Source organism: Rhinatrema bivittatum, chromosome 14, assembly GCF_901001135.1.
Source record: "Rhinatrema bivittatum chromosome 14, aRhiBiv1.1, whole genome shotgun sequence".
NCBI lineage: Eukaryota > Metazoa > Chordata > Amphibia > Gymnophiona > Rhinatrematidae > Rhinatrema > Rhinatrema bivittatum.
In genome coordinates, this window is record NC_042628.1 from 38839627 (window position 1) to 38860443 (window position 20817).

Consider the following 20817-nt stretch of genomic DNA (forward strand, 5'->3'; position numbering starts at 1 on the left):
AGATTCCGGCTTAATCAAAGTTTTGTAATGAGGTGGTAGAAAAGGTTTCCTTCTGACAAGTCTTCCACACAGATCATTATTGTATAAAGCAATGTTATACTGTGAACAAGTACTGCAGAGGCAGTTAAACTTTTCAGCATATCATTTGTAGTGATCTATGGGTTCTGTTTGGTAGATCTGACCAGGTTTTGGGGAGTTCTATCAGAGATTTTTCTTGGTCTTCCAGATCTTGCCCTGACCTCAACAGTTCAATGCATCTTCTATTTCTTAACGTTTCTGACTGTTGAAATTGCTAGCTAGAAGCATTTAGAGAACTTCTTATAGCCTTCCTCTGTTTTGTAAGAGTAAATTTCCTTCATTTTCAAATGCTGAGACAGCTGCTTAGAGGAATCAATGGTTGTTGAAAGTAGACAGTACAATTCATTCTTAAATGGAAGGCCTAATGAGTCAATCAATGTTTTAGGCAGTAATAAAAACATATAAAACAAAATTGCAATGAATCAACTAGAAGAGTGCCTAAACTTTTACACATGCATATTCACTTTTGTATTATTTTCAGTGTGTTTAAAAATCAGTAAATAAATAATTTTGCATTAAATATTGTTTAAAGATGTATTTAACTTTGTACCATATAGAAGTTATACTGCTTCTGTTCACTTAAAGATTCATTGAAACATACAATTTGACCAGGGTGCCTAAACTTTTGCATACAATTATAATGACATGTTCTCTTAAGCCCTGTGTGTATTAAGTAATGCAGATGTATTAAAGCTTTGCATACAATGCTGATAATGCAACATTAGTACCATGAACATGACCATGTTCAAAATGACACACATGTTAATATTTTTTTTCTTGTCCTGCTCCTTTTGTCTTCCAGTCCAATCAGAACTAAAAATGGGCAATGCAGATTCCTGGTGCAGCACCCCACGGTTTGGCAGGAGATGTCTCGGAGCAGAAAAGGAGTTTTGAGAAGATCTGTTTGGTTTTCTAAGAGCTTTGCTTTTTTTTTTTTTGGGCGCCTGCTGCTGCCTAAGGAGGATTTCCACCCCTGCCTTGGGGGGTCAGGATAAAGTGCTGGAATTCCTTCCGCCCATCTAAGGAAGAGACAGCAGTGACCTGTCAGAGAAGAGCGAATTACATTTTACAGAGAATTTCATTCATGCTGTTTTGAGAGGAATTCTTTGGCTACCAGTTCCTGCCTGCTGAGGAGGTGGAGAGGTCTTGGATTTTGAACACTTTATGGGACTTTCTACTACCTGAAGTCCAAACGTTTACCATCAGAGAAAGAAAAAGGAGATCCCAGTCCCTACTAGGAGTCCACATTCTGTCACTCAGGCGTGTTGGGTCTTTGCCTAGTGCTTGCCAGCCTAAGGGACACTGACTCAGCTTCTAGAAATGAATAAAGAGGTACGTTTGGACAGTTTATTTTTTGTGAGATCAACTGGAAAGCCTTGTGTTGGTCCCTACCCTTGTGAGCCCAGAGCTTGAATCCTCCTCCCTGCCAGAAAGAACCCTGGCACCCCAGGGCCTCCAGTGGACTGTGTTGGCATTAGAAGAGGGAGATCTGGGATAATGTGGCCCTGGGGACAACAGTGTGCACCCCTGCATTTCAAGAGATCCCCAAAGAGGGGATTCCATAAATGGCTATGAAAATTCAGCCCTAAATTTCCCTTGGCTGTGGTACTCATAAGAACATAAGAAAATGCCATACTGGGTCAGACCAAGGGTCCATCAAGCCCAGCATCCTGTTTCCAACAGTGGCCAATCCAGGCCACAAGAACCTGGCAAGTACCCAAAAGCTAAGTCTATTCCATGTTACCATTGCTAATGGCAGTGGCTATTCTCACCAGGCTATTCTCACCAGGTTAGTGCACTAACAACTATCCTACCCCACCAACCTCAATAGGACAAGACAACCCCCCAAACCTCCACTACCTGCTGGCCAAAACCCTCCAAGCAAAACCCACCCATCCGGGAAATCTAAGGCCCATGCTCATGATGTGACACACTATCCCCACCCTCTCCCCCAGGACTAGAGAAGCAGCAGCAGAAGAGCCTACCTCCATCCTAATTTGCTAGTCCCATGCCATATGGAGATTTTGCTGGCTCTTATTTTGAACTACCCATTTGCCTTCCAGGGAAGTTGTGAGCATGGGAAGATGGGGATTTTTGAAGCGTGCATGTGAGGGGGTTGGGGGGGGGGGGGTGGGGGTGGAGAGGGGAAGAGTCATTTTCCCCCTGAGAAAGGGCCCTTTAACTTTGGGCTTGTTAGTATGGGGAGCCCACACCTGCTAGGGACATGCAAAGTGCTGCCATACTTACAATGACTGTGTTCACTTTAGAGAGGCCATTATAGAGCGGCAGCATTCTGTACATCATTAGCTAAGTACATACTGCATTTAACAGCAGTTTAATACGGGTGGTAAAATTGGCTGCTAATGTATTAACCGATTATTTTACCACCTATTAATACATATGCTTCTAAAGTTATCTCGTTTCACAGCTAAAGAGATTTTTTGAGTCTCTTCTCATATGGAAATTCTCTCTTCTCTGAATGGTAACGGCCAAACTAGAACCCATTATTGCACATTTTTCCCCCATGTGCATTGTTTTCAACTTATCTGTGTTGAAATTCATCTCCCATTTGTTTTTGTAGCTCTTCACAATACTTTTGGTTACCTGAAATAATTCTTTTTCAGCTACAGACTTTGCCACCTTACTCTTGGCTGTATTTTCCAGATAGTTGAATATACTGCATAGCACTGTTTACCTTCCTGCATGGTGAAAACGGACCATTTAATCCTATCCTTTGTTTCCTGTATTCCAACCAGGTTTTGATTTGTAAAAACTTTTGTTTTATCCATGGCAATTGAGTTTCTTTATTAGCCTTTGATGAGGGATCTTTTGTGTGTGTGGTGTGTGTGTGTGTGTGTGTTGGGTGTGTGTGTGTGTGTGTGTGTGTGGAGTTCACACGAGTTCTTTCTGCTCCTTGGGTTTCCAGCTCAATTGTAACTGGTCTGCATTGAGCTGTGATATCATGAGCTTTCATTTGCAACAGCCCTGCTTTTATTTTCCCACTGTACTTTATATCCTGCTCCCAAATTACTTAGCCCAGTCACTGATGGACAATCCTTGGCGCTGAGCCATGGACGGGCTTTCTCCATGTAATCATGAAATCTAAATCTAGCCACTAGATGTCACTACTGCACAATAACTAGGCCATCCTCTGCCACATGGGCTGTGAACATTGCCTAATCAGCATTCCCAGCCTTGGCCAGCCTATGGAGTAAAAGCCTGGTCTGAGAACATAATCTAGATCTTCCACATAGCAGTTCACAGTATTGCCACAGAGTTGTCCCCCTGCTTTGATAACAGCAGTCTCGATTTCAAAAATACAGATTTTTGGTATATTGGGGAAGTCCCTTGAAGAGCTAGAAGACTGGGTGGAAGAAGGGTGACGTAAAACAAGTGTGAGATAAATTGAAAGGAGCTATAATAAAGACAAATCTATATGTAACAAAAGTAAATAAAGGTAAGAGGAAAAGGAATCTGATACAATTCACTAAAGATGTGACTGAAAAAATAAAGGCATTCAAAAGTACATGAGGGGTGATGTACCAGAGCCAGTACCACCAAAGAAGGGAGGGGTGAATGACCAATGGTTTATCTAGGGTGCCAAATATTCCTGCACCGGCCCTATAGCTAGAATTCAATGCCAAGAAGTGCAGAGTCATGCATTTGGGGTGCAGTAATCCAAAGGAATTCACAATGGTGAGAAACTGATATGCAAGAACTGAGAAAGAGACCTCAGAGAGATAGTATCTGATGATTTGAAGGTAGCAAAGCAATGTGACATGGGCAGAGGGATGCTGGGCTGCTCAGAGAGAGGCATAAACAGCAGGAAAAAAGATTTGATAATGCTCCTGTACAGGGTCTTTGATGAGGCCTCATGTGGAGTACTGTATTCAGTTCCGGAAACCGTATTTCAAAATGGACAGAGACAAGATGGAAGTCATCCAGAGAAAGGTGACCAAAATGGCAGGGGGGTCTGCACAAAAAGAGTTAAGACTGGAAGACTTAAATATGTATACCCTGGAGGAGAGGCAGGACAGAGGAGATATGATATACACTTTTAAATATCTGAAAGGAAGCTGTAGAACTAGCAGTCATGATTTGAAACTCCAAGGGGTTAGACTTAGGAACAATGTCAGGAAATATTTCTTCATGGAAAGGGTGGTGGATGAATGGAATACCCTCCTGGAAGAGGTGGTGAAAACAAGAATGCGAATGGAATTCAAAAAAGCATGGGATAAACACAGAGAATGGAAATGAAGAAAAGGGATAACCTATTGCTAAGTTTAGATGGAGCATTTTCAAATTGGGGTAAACTGCATGGAGCAACAGTTACTACCCTTAACAGAAGGCACGATGGAACTTGCATGGAGTGGCAGTTACCACCCAAGCAGCTTGCTGGGCAGACTGGATGGACCATTTGGGTCTTTTTCTGCCATCATTTACTATGTTACTATGAAAAGCTTTTTGAAAATCCAAATACATTACAAAGTGTGAAATTCCCAGTTGCCAGCAGTGACTGGCAAATAGAAGTTGATGAGTGACTTGCCGGTGCTACAAAATGACTGGGTTATAGGAGCAGGTTGCTCCCTTAGGACTTATCACCACTCATGTAGGAGGAAACAGGAGCAACAATATTTCACAGATGTGCTTTTGGCTTCTTCCTCCCTCCTGTTCCCCACTGGTGCTACCGTGCTGTTGCACAATATGAGGACAGAGGGAAACAGAGCAAGGAGGTGTGGGGAGATGGGGGAGACAGAGCATAAGGGTGGATGAGAGGGCCAGACAGTAAAGCAGGGAAGGAGGAGTCAGGGCTCTGCATTGTTGTGGGGAGGAAAAGCTGGGATCTGCAGCTGAGGAGTGAGAATTTGGAGTACAAACAGACCCAAGGTCATTAAGGGGAAACTAAAGAGGATATGAGGAAGGGAAAGATGGTCATAGGGAGAAAGAGTAGGAAAAACCTTCCTTTATCAATTAAAGAGGAGACAGATTTGATGTGGTTTTGGTGCAAGGTGAAAACTTGGTTGATATGATTTTATTGTATGTTTGTTTTTGTTTAATAATGTGACATTGCTTTGAAAGATTTAACTGTAAAAACTGGAAAGAGATTCATAAAATTGTATACATGCACAAATAATGTAGGAAAGTCTTGATGGAGAAAGTAGTCATCTAGGTTGCGGCTGAAAATTGTCTTAAATTCAATTTGCTGGCTATAATATAGCCACTGAGTGACCAGAAATCTACCCACACCCTAACCAGGGATCCACCTCTCTCCCAACTCCACCTGTGTAGATTGATCATCTTGTGAGGGCCCGACCCCTGACTTTACAACATCAAGGTTTCTGGCCCCCAAGTGCAAAGATAATGGCTTCTTGCACCTTCCCCCTTCCCCTCTTGAGCCCAAGACTTAAGATCTCCTTGGACTCCCATGCACTTGAGATTTCCGAGGGTCCCCATCTTCATCAGTAAGGAGGACACACGGGTCCTCCTACTACCATTGTGACTCACCACTGAATGACACTGCCTACTAAGGATGTGCATTTGTTTAAAACAAAATAAGCAATTTCAACATTGTTCATTTTGTTTCATTTCATTGGAATCACAAAACAAAACGCACTGAAATTTTGTGTTTTTATTAGTTTTGTCTTAGTGCGCACTAAACGGACTTAGTGCGCACTAACTTAGATTTAATCCACTAAGTCAGGTTAGTGCGCATTAACCATGAAATCAGAGAAAACCGAACCCTCTCCCCCCTCCCATGAACCATTTTACAAACAAAATCAAGCAAAAAAAACCCAGCACAAAATGAAAATTACATTACAAACAAAACACTGCACACCCCGACTGCCTTCCTGTCTCTAGGTGGCACCATTTAGCAGTGAGCCACAATACTAGGAAGAGGGCTTTTGTTTCTCCCCTGCTGGTATTTTCCCTTTCAAAATGAGGTAGAAGGTCCTTGGGTACCAGGAGAGCTGTTTGAATATTGCCCCCTTAATTATGAATACTTTTGAGAGAAGGGTTCTTATAAGGAGCAAACTGGAGCTTTCAAATTAAAAAAAATAAGAAAACTACCCCCCACCCCTACCCTCTCCGCTATTCTGGAGAAAGAAAAAGGACATCACTTTACAATGTGGTGAATGTAAAATTAGAGTATTAATACTGGCAAGACTCAGTTAAGTACAATCGGCTAACTTTGGAGGTATTTTCAATAGTGCAGCCACACTATTGAGTACAGCCGGGCTATCTTAATGTTATTCGGCTAACTTTAGGACAGCTCTTTAGCATGACCAGACTTACCTGGATAATTATCTGGCTAACTCTAAGTATCAGAATTAGCCAGAAAACTTAATCCAGCTAACATAACTCCTTCTCAAAATACCTAAGTTATCTGGCTGAATTTTAGCTGGATAATAAGATATCTGGCTAAAATGTAGCCAGATAAGTGTCCAAATATTCATTCATAACTAGTGAGTGGAGGAGGCAGGCCCACATCCACCACTTCACACTATCAGAAGATCCTGGTTGTGAGGCTATTTTAGGTTGCCTCTAAATCGTAACATGCATATCTCTGTTGTGATACTACTGTCTGTCAAAGGAAGGAGAGCACAGACCTAGGGTTGACACTCCTGATTATTCACATTGGGCAGCATTGAGATAGGCTACTGTAAGTTCTGCTCGCCAGCCAGCTGCCGGCGAGTGCTTCACCGGGTTCAGCCCCCCACCCCCTTTAAAGAACCCGGCTCTTCCGTGCATAATGGCAGATATGCGCGTGGCCGGGTCGTTTTGAAAATGCACTCAGCCCAGCCACGCGCATATCTCCCATATTCGTGCTCGCCAGGGATTTAAAATTCCTGTTAACGAACAATTAAGCTGTGGAATTCACTGCCAGGGGATATGGTCCAGGCATATGCTAGCTGTGTCTAAAAGGGGTTTGGACAAGTTCCAGGAGGAACAATCAATAAACAGTTATTAGTCAGATGGACTCAGGGAAAACCAATTCTTATTCCTGGAAGGGAGCAATAAAGAATTGGATCTACTCTTTGGGCTTTACCGGGTACTTCCTAATGGCTCGGCTTGGTCACTGTTGGAGACTGGATGGACTTTTGGTCTGACCCATCATGGTATATTTTATGCTCAATCTTGCTGTTGCTGGTGGAACTCAGTCAGTGTGTGTCTGACAGAATTAAAGAATCAGGGATAACAACCACAACCGAGTGGCAGCAGCAGGCTCTTAACTCAGCATATTTATAATACCTGTCAATGCATGCCACAATAGCACTACATTAGCTGCACTACACTCTCTGCTGGTCTACTAGGGGCACGAATGTCATGTTTCCCCTCTTTCACAGTATAACATGGCAGCAGACAGGAAGCACTTGTAGACATGTGACATTTCTACATTATCTATCATGGCCAATTTTCCCTCTAATTTTTGAAAGACTACTTCTGCTAGCATGTTCTTTTGTGCAACTTTTTATAAGTTGAGTTCAAATTTGTGCACTATGAGCCAGTACAATAGCAATAAAGTTGGTTTTCTTGTGCACAGGGTTCACAACCTGTGTGTGCAAATGCACAGCTTAGAGAAAACAGTGGTCAGGGCACACTGCCACCAGCAGGCTCACAAAGATGTACCCGCTACTAGTTGCATAACACTGTCTGCTGTTCCCTATGTGACAGTGGAACAAATCAGTGCTGCCTGACCCAGCCAGTACCGACCCAACATACACCAACATCAGCTAAGTTAAGTCATGCCTATTTATTATTATTGTTTTGTATGGTGTCCTTATCCAGGGGGGTCTTATAAAATCAAGCTAAAGGCTATACAAAGATTAATAAATAATGACAGTGTTACAAGAAAGCTGGATAAAATAGAAAAGTTTCCAGTTTAAAGGATTTGGGGGTGAGAGGTCTGGAATGTCTGTTGGTCAAAGCAATTGGCCAATTAAAGATTTACCTTGGGTGAAAAATATGTTTAGAATATAGTTTGATATTCAGGCCATCAAAAATGTGGTTACAATTTGCCAGATGATGGAAACAGTCTGCTGTATCAAGACTGAAGAATATTCCCAGTGAGCCTGCAGAAACTAACCCCCCCCCCCCCAAAAAAAAAAAATCTGCAAACCTGAGCTGGAATTTGCCGGCTTCAACTTCACCCTTAAAATGTGCACACATCTCGATAACCCACACAAATCTGGCAACGCACCTGCCTCTCATATGTGAGCCCTGAGAAGGAGCTGCATATTATTGTCTCACATATTGAGAGACTTTTTAAAATTTTCCAACAGACGGGTTTAAGATTTGAACTAAAACCATGGAGGCTGATATTCACAATCATACTTAGCCGGATAAGTACTACTTATCTGGCTTAGTGGCAATGCTGAATATTCGGCTAGGATCAGTGGGCCGGATAAGTCAGAAATGGGGAATGGGCTTAACGGGGAGGCATTGAATTAGCTGGACAAGTTATCAGGCTAACTCCAATATTCAGTTAGCTGGTTAATTTATCTGGTTAACTCAGGGCTATCCTAAAGTTATCCGGATAAACTTATCCTGTTGGGCTTCCTGATAAGCATGTTATGTTGCACAAGCTTCCATCATCAAGCCTTGATTTTTTAAAAATTTTACAGGACTGAGGTTACAAACCTTAACACTTGTCTCTTTAGAGATTCCTGTTTCATATTGAGGAAAAACCCGTAACGTGACAGAGCCAAGCTTTTTTCCTTGGTTTAAGTGCCCTGTTTCCAATGGCTCTTGGAACGTGTGAGTCCACTCTACTGAGTGTGCTCGAAAAACTGACTCAGGGCTGTCGTCAGGCTGGGTATGGTCTGGGCTAAAAGAAGAACTGGTCCTGAGTCCAATAGAATTACAATGAGTTGTTATCTTGGTGTCTGTTGGGGAACTGTCAACAGAGCCAGGGCAGGATTTCCTGGAGACGAGAAAAGACTTTTTGGGGAAGTCAAGGCTGCTGGTACGGACACAGTATGCCTGCCGTTTCTCGGTGATGCGCAGCAATTCAATCTGTCGACTGGGAAGCACAAAGTCACTGTCATAAAGCTCTGACTGCCGATGGTCCTCTTGAGGCAATCTCTTGGGCTCATGAGTCTGTAGGACATCTGGCGTGACGTCTCGCAAGCTGCGGATGTTTCTCCTACCACACTCCTGACCCGAGAAGTAAACCAGGTCTAACTCCTTAGGGCTCTGAGCCCTGCTAGAGTCATAATCACTGTCAGTGGCTAGGAAAACTTCAGAAGAGCCCTCCTCATCCGAAAGCCCATGTGAATCTGAAAGAAGAGGAGGACTAAGTCACTGAATAGCCATTTTCATCATGAAAAAAAATATACAAGTACAAAACTTATAAAATTCCCATGATCACTGGAGCATTCAAGACTTCAACTTTAAAGATTAAAAGCATCCAGTGGCTTCTTACACACTTAAAAAAAATTGTTAAACAGGATGGCATTTTATCTAAACTTCACATTTCATGCAAGTTTTCTATTTACTACTATTGCTGTGCATTTGAGAGCTGTGTATAAAGTCAGCTCCTAAAGAGTAATTTTAGCAGTGCTATAATCCAGGGTCAGTAATAAGAGTTCACTGCCATTAACAGGACCAGTGCAGAAAGTAAGACAACACTAACCCACTTTTACTCCTTGTTAATGCACATCTTGTATTTCTCCATAGACATGAGCTTAAATTACAAGTGTTCCTGGTCATCTTCAAATTGAGAGGGGGGAGGGGGGGGTGTATGGTGTAGGACTTAGAGCACTGGACTAAGATTCTGTAGAACTGTGACACAAGCCCTCTACCGCTGATGCCTTTGTGACAGATTTTCCCCAGTCCTCAGTTTTCCCCATGTAATAGCAGTAATACTACTGTTCATCCTTCCCTCTCCTTAGCAGAAATGTTCCTGTAGGCTAGCTCTATATATTTTAAAAATTTACAGTCCCCCTATAATAAGAAATAAGCTAAGTGGATTCCATATTCAACATATAACAATTGTAAAACAGTCAAAACACAAAACATACAATTTAAATCCCTTTTAAACAATGACATTCTCTAAACAGAAAAGGCTTCTCTAAATAAAAGAAGCTTTAAGCATTTTCCAGAAAATGTTCAAATCTCGAAGGGAACACAGATCCTTGAGAGAGTCATTCCACAATCTTGGCTCGATGACAGGTAGGGCTTGGTTTCTAGTCTCTAGGCCTCGAGCTTCTCATACTGTCGGTACCTCCAGTAAATGCTGACTGGAGGACTGTAACATATGGGTTGGATGATATAATACACATGGCTCTTCCTCAGCCCAGCCTCAGCGCCTCCCAGCCAGCCCCCGCCGGAGACAAGCCAGCGGGGGCCAAAGAAATAAAAATCGAGGCCGGCAGAGGCCGAAGAAAAGAAGATCAGCCAGCCTCCGCGGCAGGGGCCGAAGAAATGAAGATGGGAGCCTCCCAGCCAGCCCAGCCAGCCCCTGCCGGAGACCAAGCCGGCAGGGGCCAAATAAATTAAAATCGAGGCCGGCGGTGGCGGAGGCCGAAGAAATTCAAATAGAGGCCGGCGGAGGCCGAAGAAAAGAAGATGCATGCCGCCCAGCCAGCCTCAGGAGCTGGCCTCCGCCGGTCTCGATTTTAATATCTTCGGCCCCCGCCGGCCTCGATTTTAATGTCTTCAGCCCCCACCAGAGACCAAGCCGGGGGGGGGGGGGGGGGGGGGGAAGACATTAAAATCGAAGCTGGCGGGGTTCGAAGAAATTAAAATCGAGGCCCCCGCTGAACAGCTGGTCTCCAGCGGCGGTTAGCAGCATCGGTGTTCACTTCTTCGGCCCCCGCCGGCCTCGATTTTTATTTCTTCATCCCCCGCCGGAGACCAAGCCGGAGGGCCAAAGAAATTAAAATCGAGGCCGGTGGGGGCCGAAGAAGTGAACACCGGTGCTGCTAACCGCCACCGGAGACCAGCTGTTCAGCGGGGGCCTTAGATCGGAAGGGTGCTTCTGTGTGTATGTGAGAAAGGAATGGTGCTTGTGTGTGTGTATGTATGTGTGTATGTGAGAAAGGAATGGTGCTTGTGTGTGTGTATGTATGTGTGTGTGTGTGTTATGTATGTGAGAAAGGAATCTTCCAGTTTAAAAAAAAATGAAATGTGATAATACATATACCTCAACTTTTGAGCTGGTAGCGCAACTTTTGAAAAGTTGGATGAAAGATGAAATTACTGAATTTTAAGCATCCCTCTTCTGGAAACTAAAATTTAGCAAAGTGGGTAGAGACAAATACTAAAGCAAAAAAAAAAAAAATGTTCATCTTAGCAAAATCACAAATTTAAGATACTGATGCCAGGTGGGGTTTGGATTTTTTTTTTTAAGCATAATTTAAGCATGAAGACTAAAATAGTTCCAATCTGAAATGGTTTTGCTATTTTTTTTTTTTTAAGCCTTTAGAAAATGTATATTTTTAAATGACTAAGACTGGAATCTTCCCATTTAAAAGGGAAGTTGACTAAGGATGTCTTTCAGTTCCATATCTCCCACATGAATAATCATATGACTGATAGTTTGAAGAAAGACACTTGCTTTATTGCCTGAAAGCGTAAAACAAGAGAAGCTGTACGGTATGGGTAGCTGTCCCTTGGGAGGACAGAACCTGAAGGAAGGGTGTCATTTTGCCTTCTGATAGAAATGTGGTTTTCTTATTTAATGGTTGGGATCATCACTTTCACTTTTAGTAAAAGTGAAAAATGCTGCAAGTCTGAAAGCAAGGTGCTTCTGTGAGAGTGTAATGTGTATGTGAGACAGGGAGAGTGCTTCTGTGTGTCAATGTGGGTGCGCAAGAGAGATGGAGCATGTTTTTGGCTGGCTTGTGGCTGTGAGAGAGGGCATGTGTGTGATTGAACCTGTTTGTAAGTGAGATAGACCATGTGTGTGATTGAGAGCTTGTGTGTAAGTGAAATAGAGAGATCATGTGTGTGATTGAAATCCTGTGTGTAAGAGGGAGCGAGAGCATTGTGTGATTGAGAGAGACTGGCCAGAGAGGTGACGTATGTATGTGTGAGACTGATCAGGGAGATGACTGGTATGTGTGTGCTTGTGCGTGTGTATGTGTGTTTGTGTGTGTGTGTGTGTGTGTGTGTGTGTGCGCATGTGAGAGAGAGAGAGAGACTGGTTGGGGAGATGATTGGTGTGTGAGACACAGAAACTGGTCTTGAGAGTATGACTGGTGTGTGTGTGAGAGAGAGAGAAGAGATTGGTTGTGGTCCCTAAGGAAGAGGACCATGAGGACAGCTTCAGCAACTACTGCTGTTTCTGGTGTGGCCTGCAAGAGAAAGGAGTAGGAGAACTGCTGGAGAGGGTAAGTAAAGGTGGCTTTTTAAGTTCATTTTTCTTGATTGACTACCATTTTAATTATTGGGTAGTATGTGATGTGTCTGCTGTTTGAAATATTTTATTGGTGTTTGGTAAAGGTTTCAAAATTTGCTTGAGTCTTTAATTATTGGATATTCTATTCATCAGCTGTTTGAAATTATTTTATTAGTATGATTTTATAATTATGATTCATATATCTTGATTTTATTGATTGTTTCATGAGGAATGGTGACATTTTTGTTTTTCCATTGTTGCACTGTATAGAGTCTGGCATAATACGTTTTACAGTTTAGTTTTTGTCTGCACATTTCTATTTATACTTTATGTGGCTTTATTCTGTATTTGGTGAGAGTTTGTGTTCTGCATGCAAAAACAGATGAAGCATTCTTTTAGCATGTGGTTTCTCTGTAGGGATCTGTAGTAGCTTGGCCTGTTCTGTTGTCCTGATAGGAGGTGTATTGATATTTTAGATTTTGGTGTAATATTTGTTGTATTCTTTTTCATAGGTGGTGTTGTTATTCTTTGAGTTTTGGCAAATAGTACTGTGTTGATACAGGAGGACCATGCTGAAATATAGGGGTGTGTACATATATATGTAAATTATATCGTATATGTAATTGGGTACCCATGGGCCAGTATGGAGAAAAATCCCCCGGGCCACTATTTTCCCTCAATCCGCCCCTGCCCTTTCAACTAAAAACATACAATTGCACATTGTCGGCATAGCATTTAAAAAATACATTTAAAGTTTCCAACAAAGAACATAATGATAAAAGGTAAATATTAAAAAGCACCAGGGACAATATTGAATCTTGTGGAACTCCCAACCCCACATCAAACCAACTAGAATAGGTAGTACCAACCTTAACCTGCTGCTGCTGAAAATCTAAAAATGGTTTAAACCACTCACATACTTGACCTTGTCTGGATACAATTTATCTGGATAGCTCAAATCCAGATAAAATTTATCCAGATAAATCATAGGTGTTTTAGCAGCTTTCTGGGGAGGAGTTGAGATAAACAAATAACTTATTTGGTTCACTGTAATATTTGGAGTTAGCTGAATAAGTTATTCTGCTATCTCTATCTGCTATCTCTTGTTAATGTTAATGTTTTATTATTTTATTGTTGTCACTCCTTGTTAATTGTAAACCGGCATGATGCGATTCCCTTCGCGAATGCCGGTATAGAAAAAACTCAAATAAATAAATAAATAAATAAATCTCTAGATATGTACTTGAGGAGGGTTAAAATCAGTTTGTTTTTTTTTCTGAAAAAAAGGGGTTGGTACTCACAGGCAGAGTGTGGGATGGAAAGGGGCAACCACTCTGGGCCCTGCTCCCTGCAACTGTCCGCAGAGCCTATGAAATGACAGCATTGCAAATGTTATACCCAACCCTAGAACACTGATACACCTTCTATTGGGAAAACAGAACATGCCAGACTATTATAGATAACTACACACCAGTAGAATACCTCACATTGTTCACACAGACAGAACATAAATAGACCCTCACCAAATACAGAATAAGTGACCACAAATTATAAACAGAAATAAGCAGACAAAAACTGAACTGCAAAACCCAAGAAGTCAGAATCTGCATGCAGAGCAACACAACAGAATACACAGATATTAGAGATGCTGCAATTCTCATGCCTACTAGTTAAAGGCTGTGAACCAGGGAGGTCAGGTTCAAATCCCACTGATGCTCCTTGTGACCTTGGGCAAGTCACTTCACCATCACCTCAAATACTAACTTATGTAACCTCCCCTTTACTAGGGATCACCTTCAGTGACTACAGGGGTGGGAAAGTCCTGTCTGCAGCCCCAGAATTAGGCTTCTTTTCACTGGGGAATAGGAAAATGCTATGGGGTCCAAAGTGAGTGTAACATAGAAAAAATTCCACATAAACAGTGTTGTTCCAAAAATAGAAAACAAAGGAATTTATTTTAGAGATAAAATTCCAAAGTCCAGAAAGTTAGGAAAAATACTAGAAAAAATTGAGAATATAGTTGTTCACTTGATATCAATTGCAAGTTCTCAGTACACTCACAAATACTCATTTCTTTTTTTCTCCTTAGTTATTTGAGCAAAAACCTTCAGAATCTGTTTCCCAGACCACACTGAAGAACAGAGACTAGAAAGAACTTCTCATCTCACAGCATTCCTGCAACTATGGCTTTCTCCAGGGAGAACTAGTGTCTCCAAAGACTTGCGGGTCTTTATTGTCTTTGGATGGTCCTCAGCCATACTGAAGCGAGATCCCTACTGCTCTTCCAGCAACTTCCTCATCAGATATCAAGCCCTGAAGTCCTCACAAGCTATTACTACTACACTACTTTACATTCCTATAATGCTACTCAATGTGCGCAATGCCGTATACCAAGAGATGATCCCTGCTCAATAGAGTTTACAAGCTAAGCAAGACAAACATTATTTATTGAAGTTGATATGCTACATGTAAAAGCAATTATCCTGGTGGTTTACAATAAAATTAAACAAAATACAATCAGTAACTAAATTGTTCAGTGGTTTACAATAAAATTTAACATAAAATATAATCCGTAAATAACCAATGGAATCAAAACATACATGCACAAACTACAAAACTACAGAGTTCAGCTTTGATCTTAAATTTGCAATGGACATTATTAATTATTGAATACCTGGCTAAAAAAACATGCTTTGACCGCTTTCTGGAATTTTAAAAAATTGAGTTCTGCTTGGATGTATAAAGGAAGACTGTTTCACTGAAGGGGAGCTTGATAAGAGAAAGAAGACTGTAGTGCAATCTAATCGAATGACAGAGAGGGGGAATATACAAAAGACCTTGTTGAGAAGAACATAGAGAATGAGATGGAGTGCAGGGAATCAGAAGTTTGGACAAATATAATGGAATACCGGAATGGAGAGCACGGAATATTGGTGATAACATTTTGAATCTAATACAGTTGATCACAGGAAGCACAAGAGAGACATGATCATATTTTTTAAGTTCATAAATAAACTTGGGTGGCTGTATTTTAGGGATGTGAATCGTTTTTCAACGATTAAAATTATCATCCGATAATTTTAATATCGTCTTAAATCATTATAGAACACATTACAATAGAAATTCTAACAATTTATCGTTAAAAATCGATAAATTGTGTTAGTGCGCACTAACAGAAAATGATACAAATTGACACTTTCCAGGTCAGTAAAGGTCAGGTAGGAATGAATATGTATTCCTATTGGCTGGCTGCCCTCTTATCTATTGATGTTACCAAGGTTCCCACTGAGGTGATGGTTGGGGGGATGGGAAATGGAAATGGAAACTCAGGAACACTAACAGAAAATGATACAAATTATTGACACTTTCCAGGTCAGTAAAGGTCAGTTAGGAATGAATATGTATTCCTATTGGCTGGCTGCCCTCTTATCTATTGATGTTACCAAGGTTCCAACTGAGGTGATGGTTGGGGGGATGGGAAATGGAAACTGTTGGTAGTTGACAAAAAATGTAATGTGATCAGTCAATATGACTAGAACTTGTGCCCTATTCCTGATACCAGGGGTGTTGTGATCTTCCTGCACTCAGTGCCCTATCCCTGATACCAGGGGTGTTGTGATCTTCCTGCACACAGTGCCCTAACCCTGACACCAGGGGTGTTGTGATCTTCCCGCACACAGTGCCCTAATCCCTATTAATACCAGGATTGTTGTGATCTTCCTGCACACAGTGCCCTAACCCTGATACCAGGGGTGTTGTGATCTTCCTGCACACAGTGCCCTAACCCTGACACCAAGGGTCTTGTGATCTTCCTGCACACAGTGCCCTATCCCTATTAATACCAGGAGTGTTGTGATCTTCCTGCACACAGTGCCCTAATCCTGATACCAGGGGTGATGTGATCTTCCTGCACACAGTGCCCTAACCCTGAAAACCAGGGGTGTTGTGATCTTCCTGCACAGTGCCCTATCCCTATTAATACCAGGAGTGTTGTGATCTTCCTGCACACAGTGCCCTAACCCTGATACCAGGGGTGTTGTGATCTTCCTGCATGCAGTGCCCTATCCCACCTGCATTACTAGTGAGAGGCTGGCTTCACAGACAGGGGGGAGCTGCCTGACCCTCACTCCTGACTTCCCCCATGTCCCAGCCAGTGAATGGTGTGTGGGTGAGGGGGGGGGGGCAGGATGGTGAAGTCTGAGACAGCTCCCTCCCTGCATTACTAGTGAGAGGCTGGCTTCACAGACAGGGGGGAGCTTCCTGACCCTCACTCCTCCCCTCACCCATGTCCCAGCCAGTGAATGGTGTGTGGGTGAGGGGGGGGGGGAGGATGGTGAGGCTGAAACAGCTCCTTCCCTGCATTACTAGTGAGAGGCTGGCTTCACAGACAGGGGGGAGCTGCCTGACACTCACTCCTCCCCTCCCCCATGTCCCAGCAAGTGAATGGTGTGTGGGTGAGGGGGGGAGGATGGTGAAGGCTGAGACAGCTCCCTCCCTGCATTACTAGTGAGAGGCTAGCTTCACAGACAGGGGGGAGCTGCCTGACCCTCACTCCTCCGGGGTGTTGTGATCTTCCTGCACACAGTGCCCTATCCCTGATACCAGGGGTGTTGTGATCTTCCTGCATGCAGTGCCCTATCCCTATTAATACCAGGCGTGTTGTGATCTTCCTGCACACAGTGCCCTATTCCTGATACCAGAAATGTTGTGATCTTCCTGCACGCAGTGCCCTATCCCTGATACCAGGATGTGTGCAAGAAGATCACAACACCCCTGGTAACCGGGATAGGGCACTGCATGCAGGAAGATCACAACACCCCTGGTATCAGGGATAGGGCACTGTGTGCAGGAAGATCATAACACCCCTGGTATCAGGGATAGGGCACTGTGTGCAGGAAGATCATAACACCCCGGAGGAGTGAGGGTCAGGCAGCTCCCTCCTGTCTGTGAAGCCAGCCTCTCACTAGTAATGCAGGGAGGGAGCTGTCTCAGCCTTCACCATCCTCCCCCCCCCTCACCCACACACCATTCACTGGCTGGGACATGGGGGAAGGGAGGAGTGAGGGTCAGGCAGCTCCCTCCTGTCTGTGAAGCCAGCCTCTCACTAGTGATGCAGGGAGGGAGCTGTCTCACCCTTCACCATCCTCCTCCCCCCCCCTCACCCACACACCATTCACTGGCTGGGACATGGGAGAGGGGAGGAGTGAGGGTCAGGAAGCTCCCCCCTGTCTGTGAAGCCAGCCTCTCACTAGTAATGCAGGCGGGATAGGGCACTGCATGCAGGAAGATCACAACACCCCTGGTGTCATGGTTAGGGCACTGTGTGCAGGAAGATCACAACACTCCTGGTATCAGGGTTAGGGCACTGTGTGCAGGAAGATCACAACACTCCTGGTATTAATAGGGATAGGGCACTGTGTACAGGAAGATCACAACACCCCTGGTGTCAGGGTTAGGGCACTGTGTGCAGGAAGATCACAACACCCCTGGTATCAGGGTTAGGGCATAAGTTCTAGTCACATTGACTGATCACATTACTTTTTTGTCAAGCTACCAACTGTTTCCATTTCCCATCCCCCATATATTGTCAGTGGGAACCTTGGTAACATGAATAAATAAGAGGGCAGCCAATAGGAATACATATTCATTCCTAAACTGACCTTAACTGACCTGAAAAGTGTCAAATTGTATCATTTTCTGTTAGTGCGCACTAACTCCCGGTTAGTGCGAACTACTCCCGTTAGTGCGCACTAATCGGAAAAAACGTTTTAACTAAAAAATCATGCCAAACACGATTTTCTTCTCCTGCCAGACGATTTCAATCGTTAAGACGATAGGGCACACGATTCACATCCCTACTGTATTTTGCAACAGTTGTAATCGCTTAAGTTGATACTGCGGAAGTCTAAGCTAAAGAGAATTATAACAGTCAATTTTTGAAATAATAAATGCATTTACCAATAGTTTCAAATCAGGTGACTCAAGATAGGGATGCAGACGATTAATAAAGCAAAGATAAAAAAAAATGATTTTTGAGCAATATACGAAACATATGAGGTCATTAACAATCTGAATCCAGTTGAACACCCAATGTAGAAATAATAGGCTTAATGGGAATGAAGGTTCCATGCATAACTGGTGAAACAGAAGGGTCAGTGTTCCAATGGCATACCCATAAAGCTTCTGATTTTGATGGATTGACCCTCAGTTTATGAGCAGACAACCAATCTGCCACTTGGTCTAAACAGATGTTAAATTCAGTAAGGGAGACATAAAATAAGTTCCTTTTTCACAAAAGCAGATATTTGAATATCATTTGAAAAAAAAGATGCCCTAAGCCATGGCTCTGAATAACTAGAACAAGTAGGGAAAATACAGGTCTTTAAGGAACTCAGAGGAAGAAAATTTAAGGGCTGAAGATTCACTATTTCATACAACTCAAAAGGAACATTCAGACAAGTAGGAATGAAACCATACCAAGGCTATACCAATAAGATAATTTCTGCAAGACAGAAGAAAAATAGATCTTGTTCAATGGTGTTGAAGGCTGCACTCATATCCAGAAGGACGATGATTGCATTGTTCCCACCATCAGCCTAGTCCCTAATATTGTTAACCAAAGCCAGTAATGCAGATTCTGTAGCATGGTCACATCGGAAACCTGAATGACCAGGGTGAAGAACATTATTTTTTGCCACAAAATCATACAGCTGGTCAAAAATCATCTTCTCAATGACCTTTAAGAGTAGAGGGAGATTGAAAATAGGCCTGCAATTGGCCAACACAGAGAGATCTAAAGTAGTTTTCTTCAAAAGACAACAAACTATTCCAGTCTGCCGCTGCTGAAATAGAAAGCCAGATATTAATGAAGAGTTTACAATAAGAGAGAGTGGTTCAGATAAAACTAAATTAATGGTCTTCAAAATTTTTGATGGTATTGAATCCAGAGAATGTGTGTTAAGATGAAAGGATTTCAAAACATATTGATTTCAGTAGCTGGGGTCAAATTAAAGCAAAAGAGGTACTACCTAGGGATGAAGAGGGTGGCTGAGAATTAGAAATAACAATCACGAAGTCCTTCTGAATGTTGCTAATTTTATCTAAGAAGTAATCAGTGAAATCATCTGAACTTGATGTATTAGATGGTAATGAAGTATCTAGTAGATTGGAAAAGAAAACTACTGTTTTAAATAACTGACAAGAATGGTTTCTGCATTCTTAATCTGATTATACATTTATTTCTTCCTGGCTGAGCAGATTTCTGATAGTATTTATTGGCTTGGGTCCATTTAATTTTGTCTTCAATAGATTTATTTATACCAATGACATTCAAAGTGGCAAACTTGTCTCCTTATAACTCGAAGGCAGAGTAATACCAGGGTTGAGAAGTTCATCCTTACTGCACCAGAAGGGCAATTTTATCAAATGCTGAGCCAAGGGTACTATTCCAAATGTTGATCCTAAAGGGTCAGAATCAAAATCAGCGGGGAAAGAATCAAGGTCTGCAATAAGAAGTTCTAGGTCCTTATCCTTTAAGTTCTTCATATAGACTCAATTCTTGAATCGATTTAACAGCATCATAATTAAGGAGAGATCAGTCCATAAAAAGGAGGAGGTAGAAAAAAAATGTCTAAACCAAAAAGTCTGGTAAGGAGGAAAATATAAGGTCTAATGTAAGGCTGGCCTCATGGGTAGGACCTAAAACCCATTGAACGTGGCCCAAATCATGAGTCAATGAAAGAAACTTCTTGTTCAATGGGCGAATAGGATTGTCTGCATGGACATTAAAATTGCCCCAAATCACCAAGTTTTTATAAGGTGTAGATAATTCTGCAATAAAGTCCATAGTGTCAGAAACTGAGGCCAGTGATGGATCTAGGGGGTTACAGATTAAAAGAAAAGTAAGCTGCACCAAAGAGAATTGAATCAACAAATAGTCCATGAATTTGGAGGGTTTGTTTTCTAGTTAATAGATGTGTAAAAACTTATCAAGAGGACAGCGACCCCACCACCAGTACAATGGCTTCTAAATTTATAACAGAATGAGAACTTGGGGGGACACACTTGGGCCAAGCAAAAAAATATCACCCTTTTTTAACCAAATTTCTGTGAGAAATAAGACTTGAAGTTTCAATGATATAATCAGGTCATTGATAGAATTATATTTGGTTGCTAGAGATCTAACGTTAAGCAGATTGCAAAAAAAAATAATAAATGACATTAGGAACAATTAAGGAGGGATACTGAGATGAGGGAATTAGGAGAAATAACACAAGCAGGCCATGAATAGTCAGAAAAGAGGTTACTATATTTACCATTACCACAGATAGAAGACATAGTAAAGCATACCAAAAAAGAACACTGAAGCAAAAGTAGAGTAAACATATTAAGAGAAA

At 42.2% G+C, this 20817-nt stretch overlaps 1 protein-coding gene across 10 annotated transcripts in view; it reads right to left on the reverse strand.

Moving 5' to 3' along the window:
• LOC115075772 (ankyrin repeat and fibronectin type-III domain-containing protein 1-like) overlaps positions 1-20817 on the reverse strand; it is a 1084545-nt gene that overhangs the window by 7083 nt on the left and 1056645 nt on the right. For 9 of the 10 annotated variants that reach the window (XM_029576526.1, XM_029576522.1, XM_029576523.1 and 6 more), the window contains 2 exons: positions 13723-13788; positions 8719-9356 (listed from right to left, as the gene is read on the reverse strand). In XM_029576526.1, the coding sequence (XP_029432386.1) occupies positions 8719-9356; positions 13723-13788 (704 nt within the window). The remainder of the gene's footprint in view (positions 1-8718; positions 9357-13722; positions 13789-20817) is intronic. The other variant, XM_029576524.1, reaches the window with a different exon arrangement.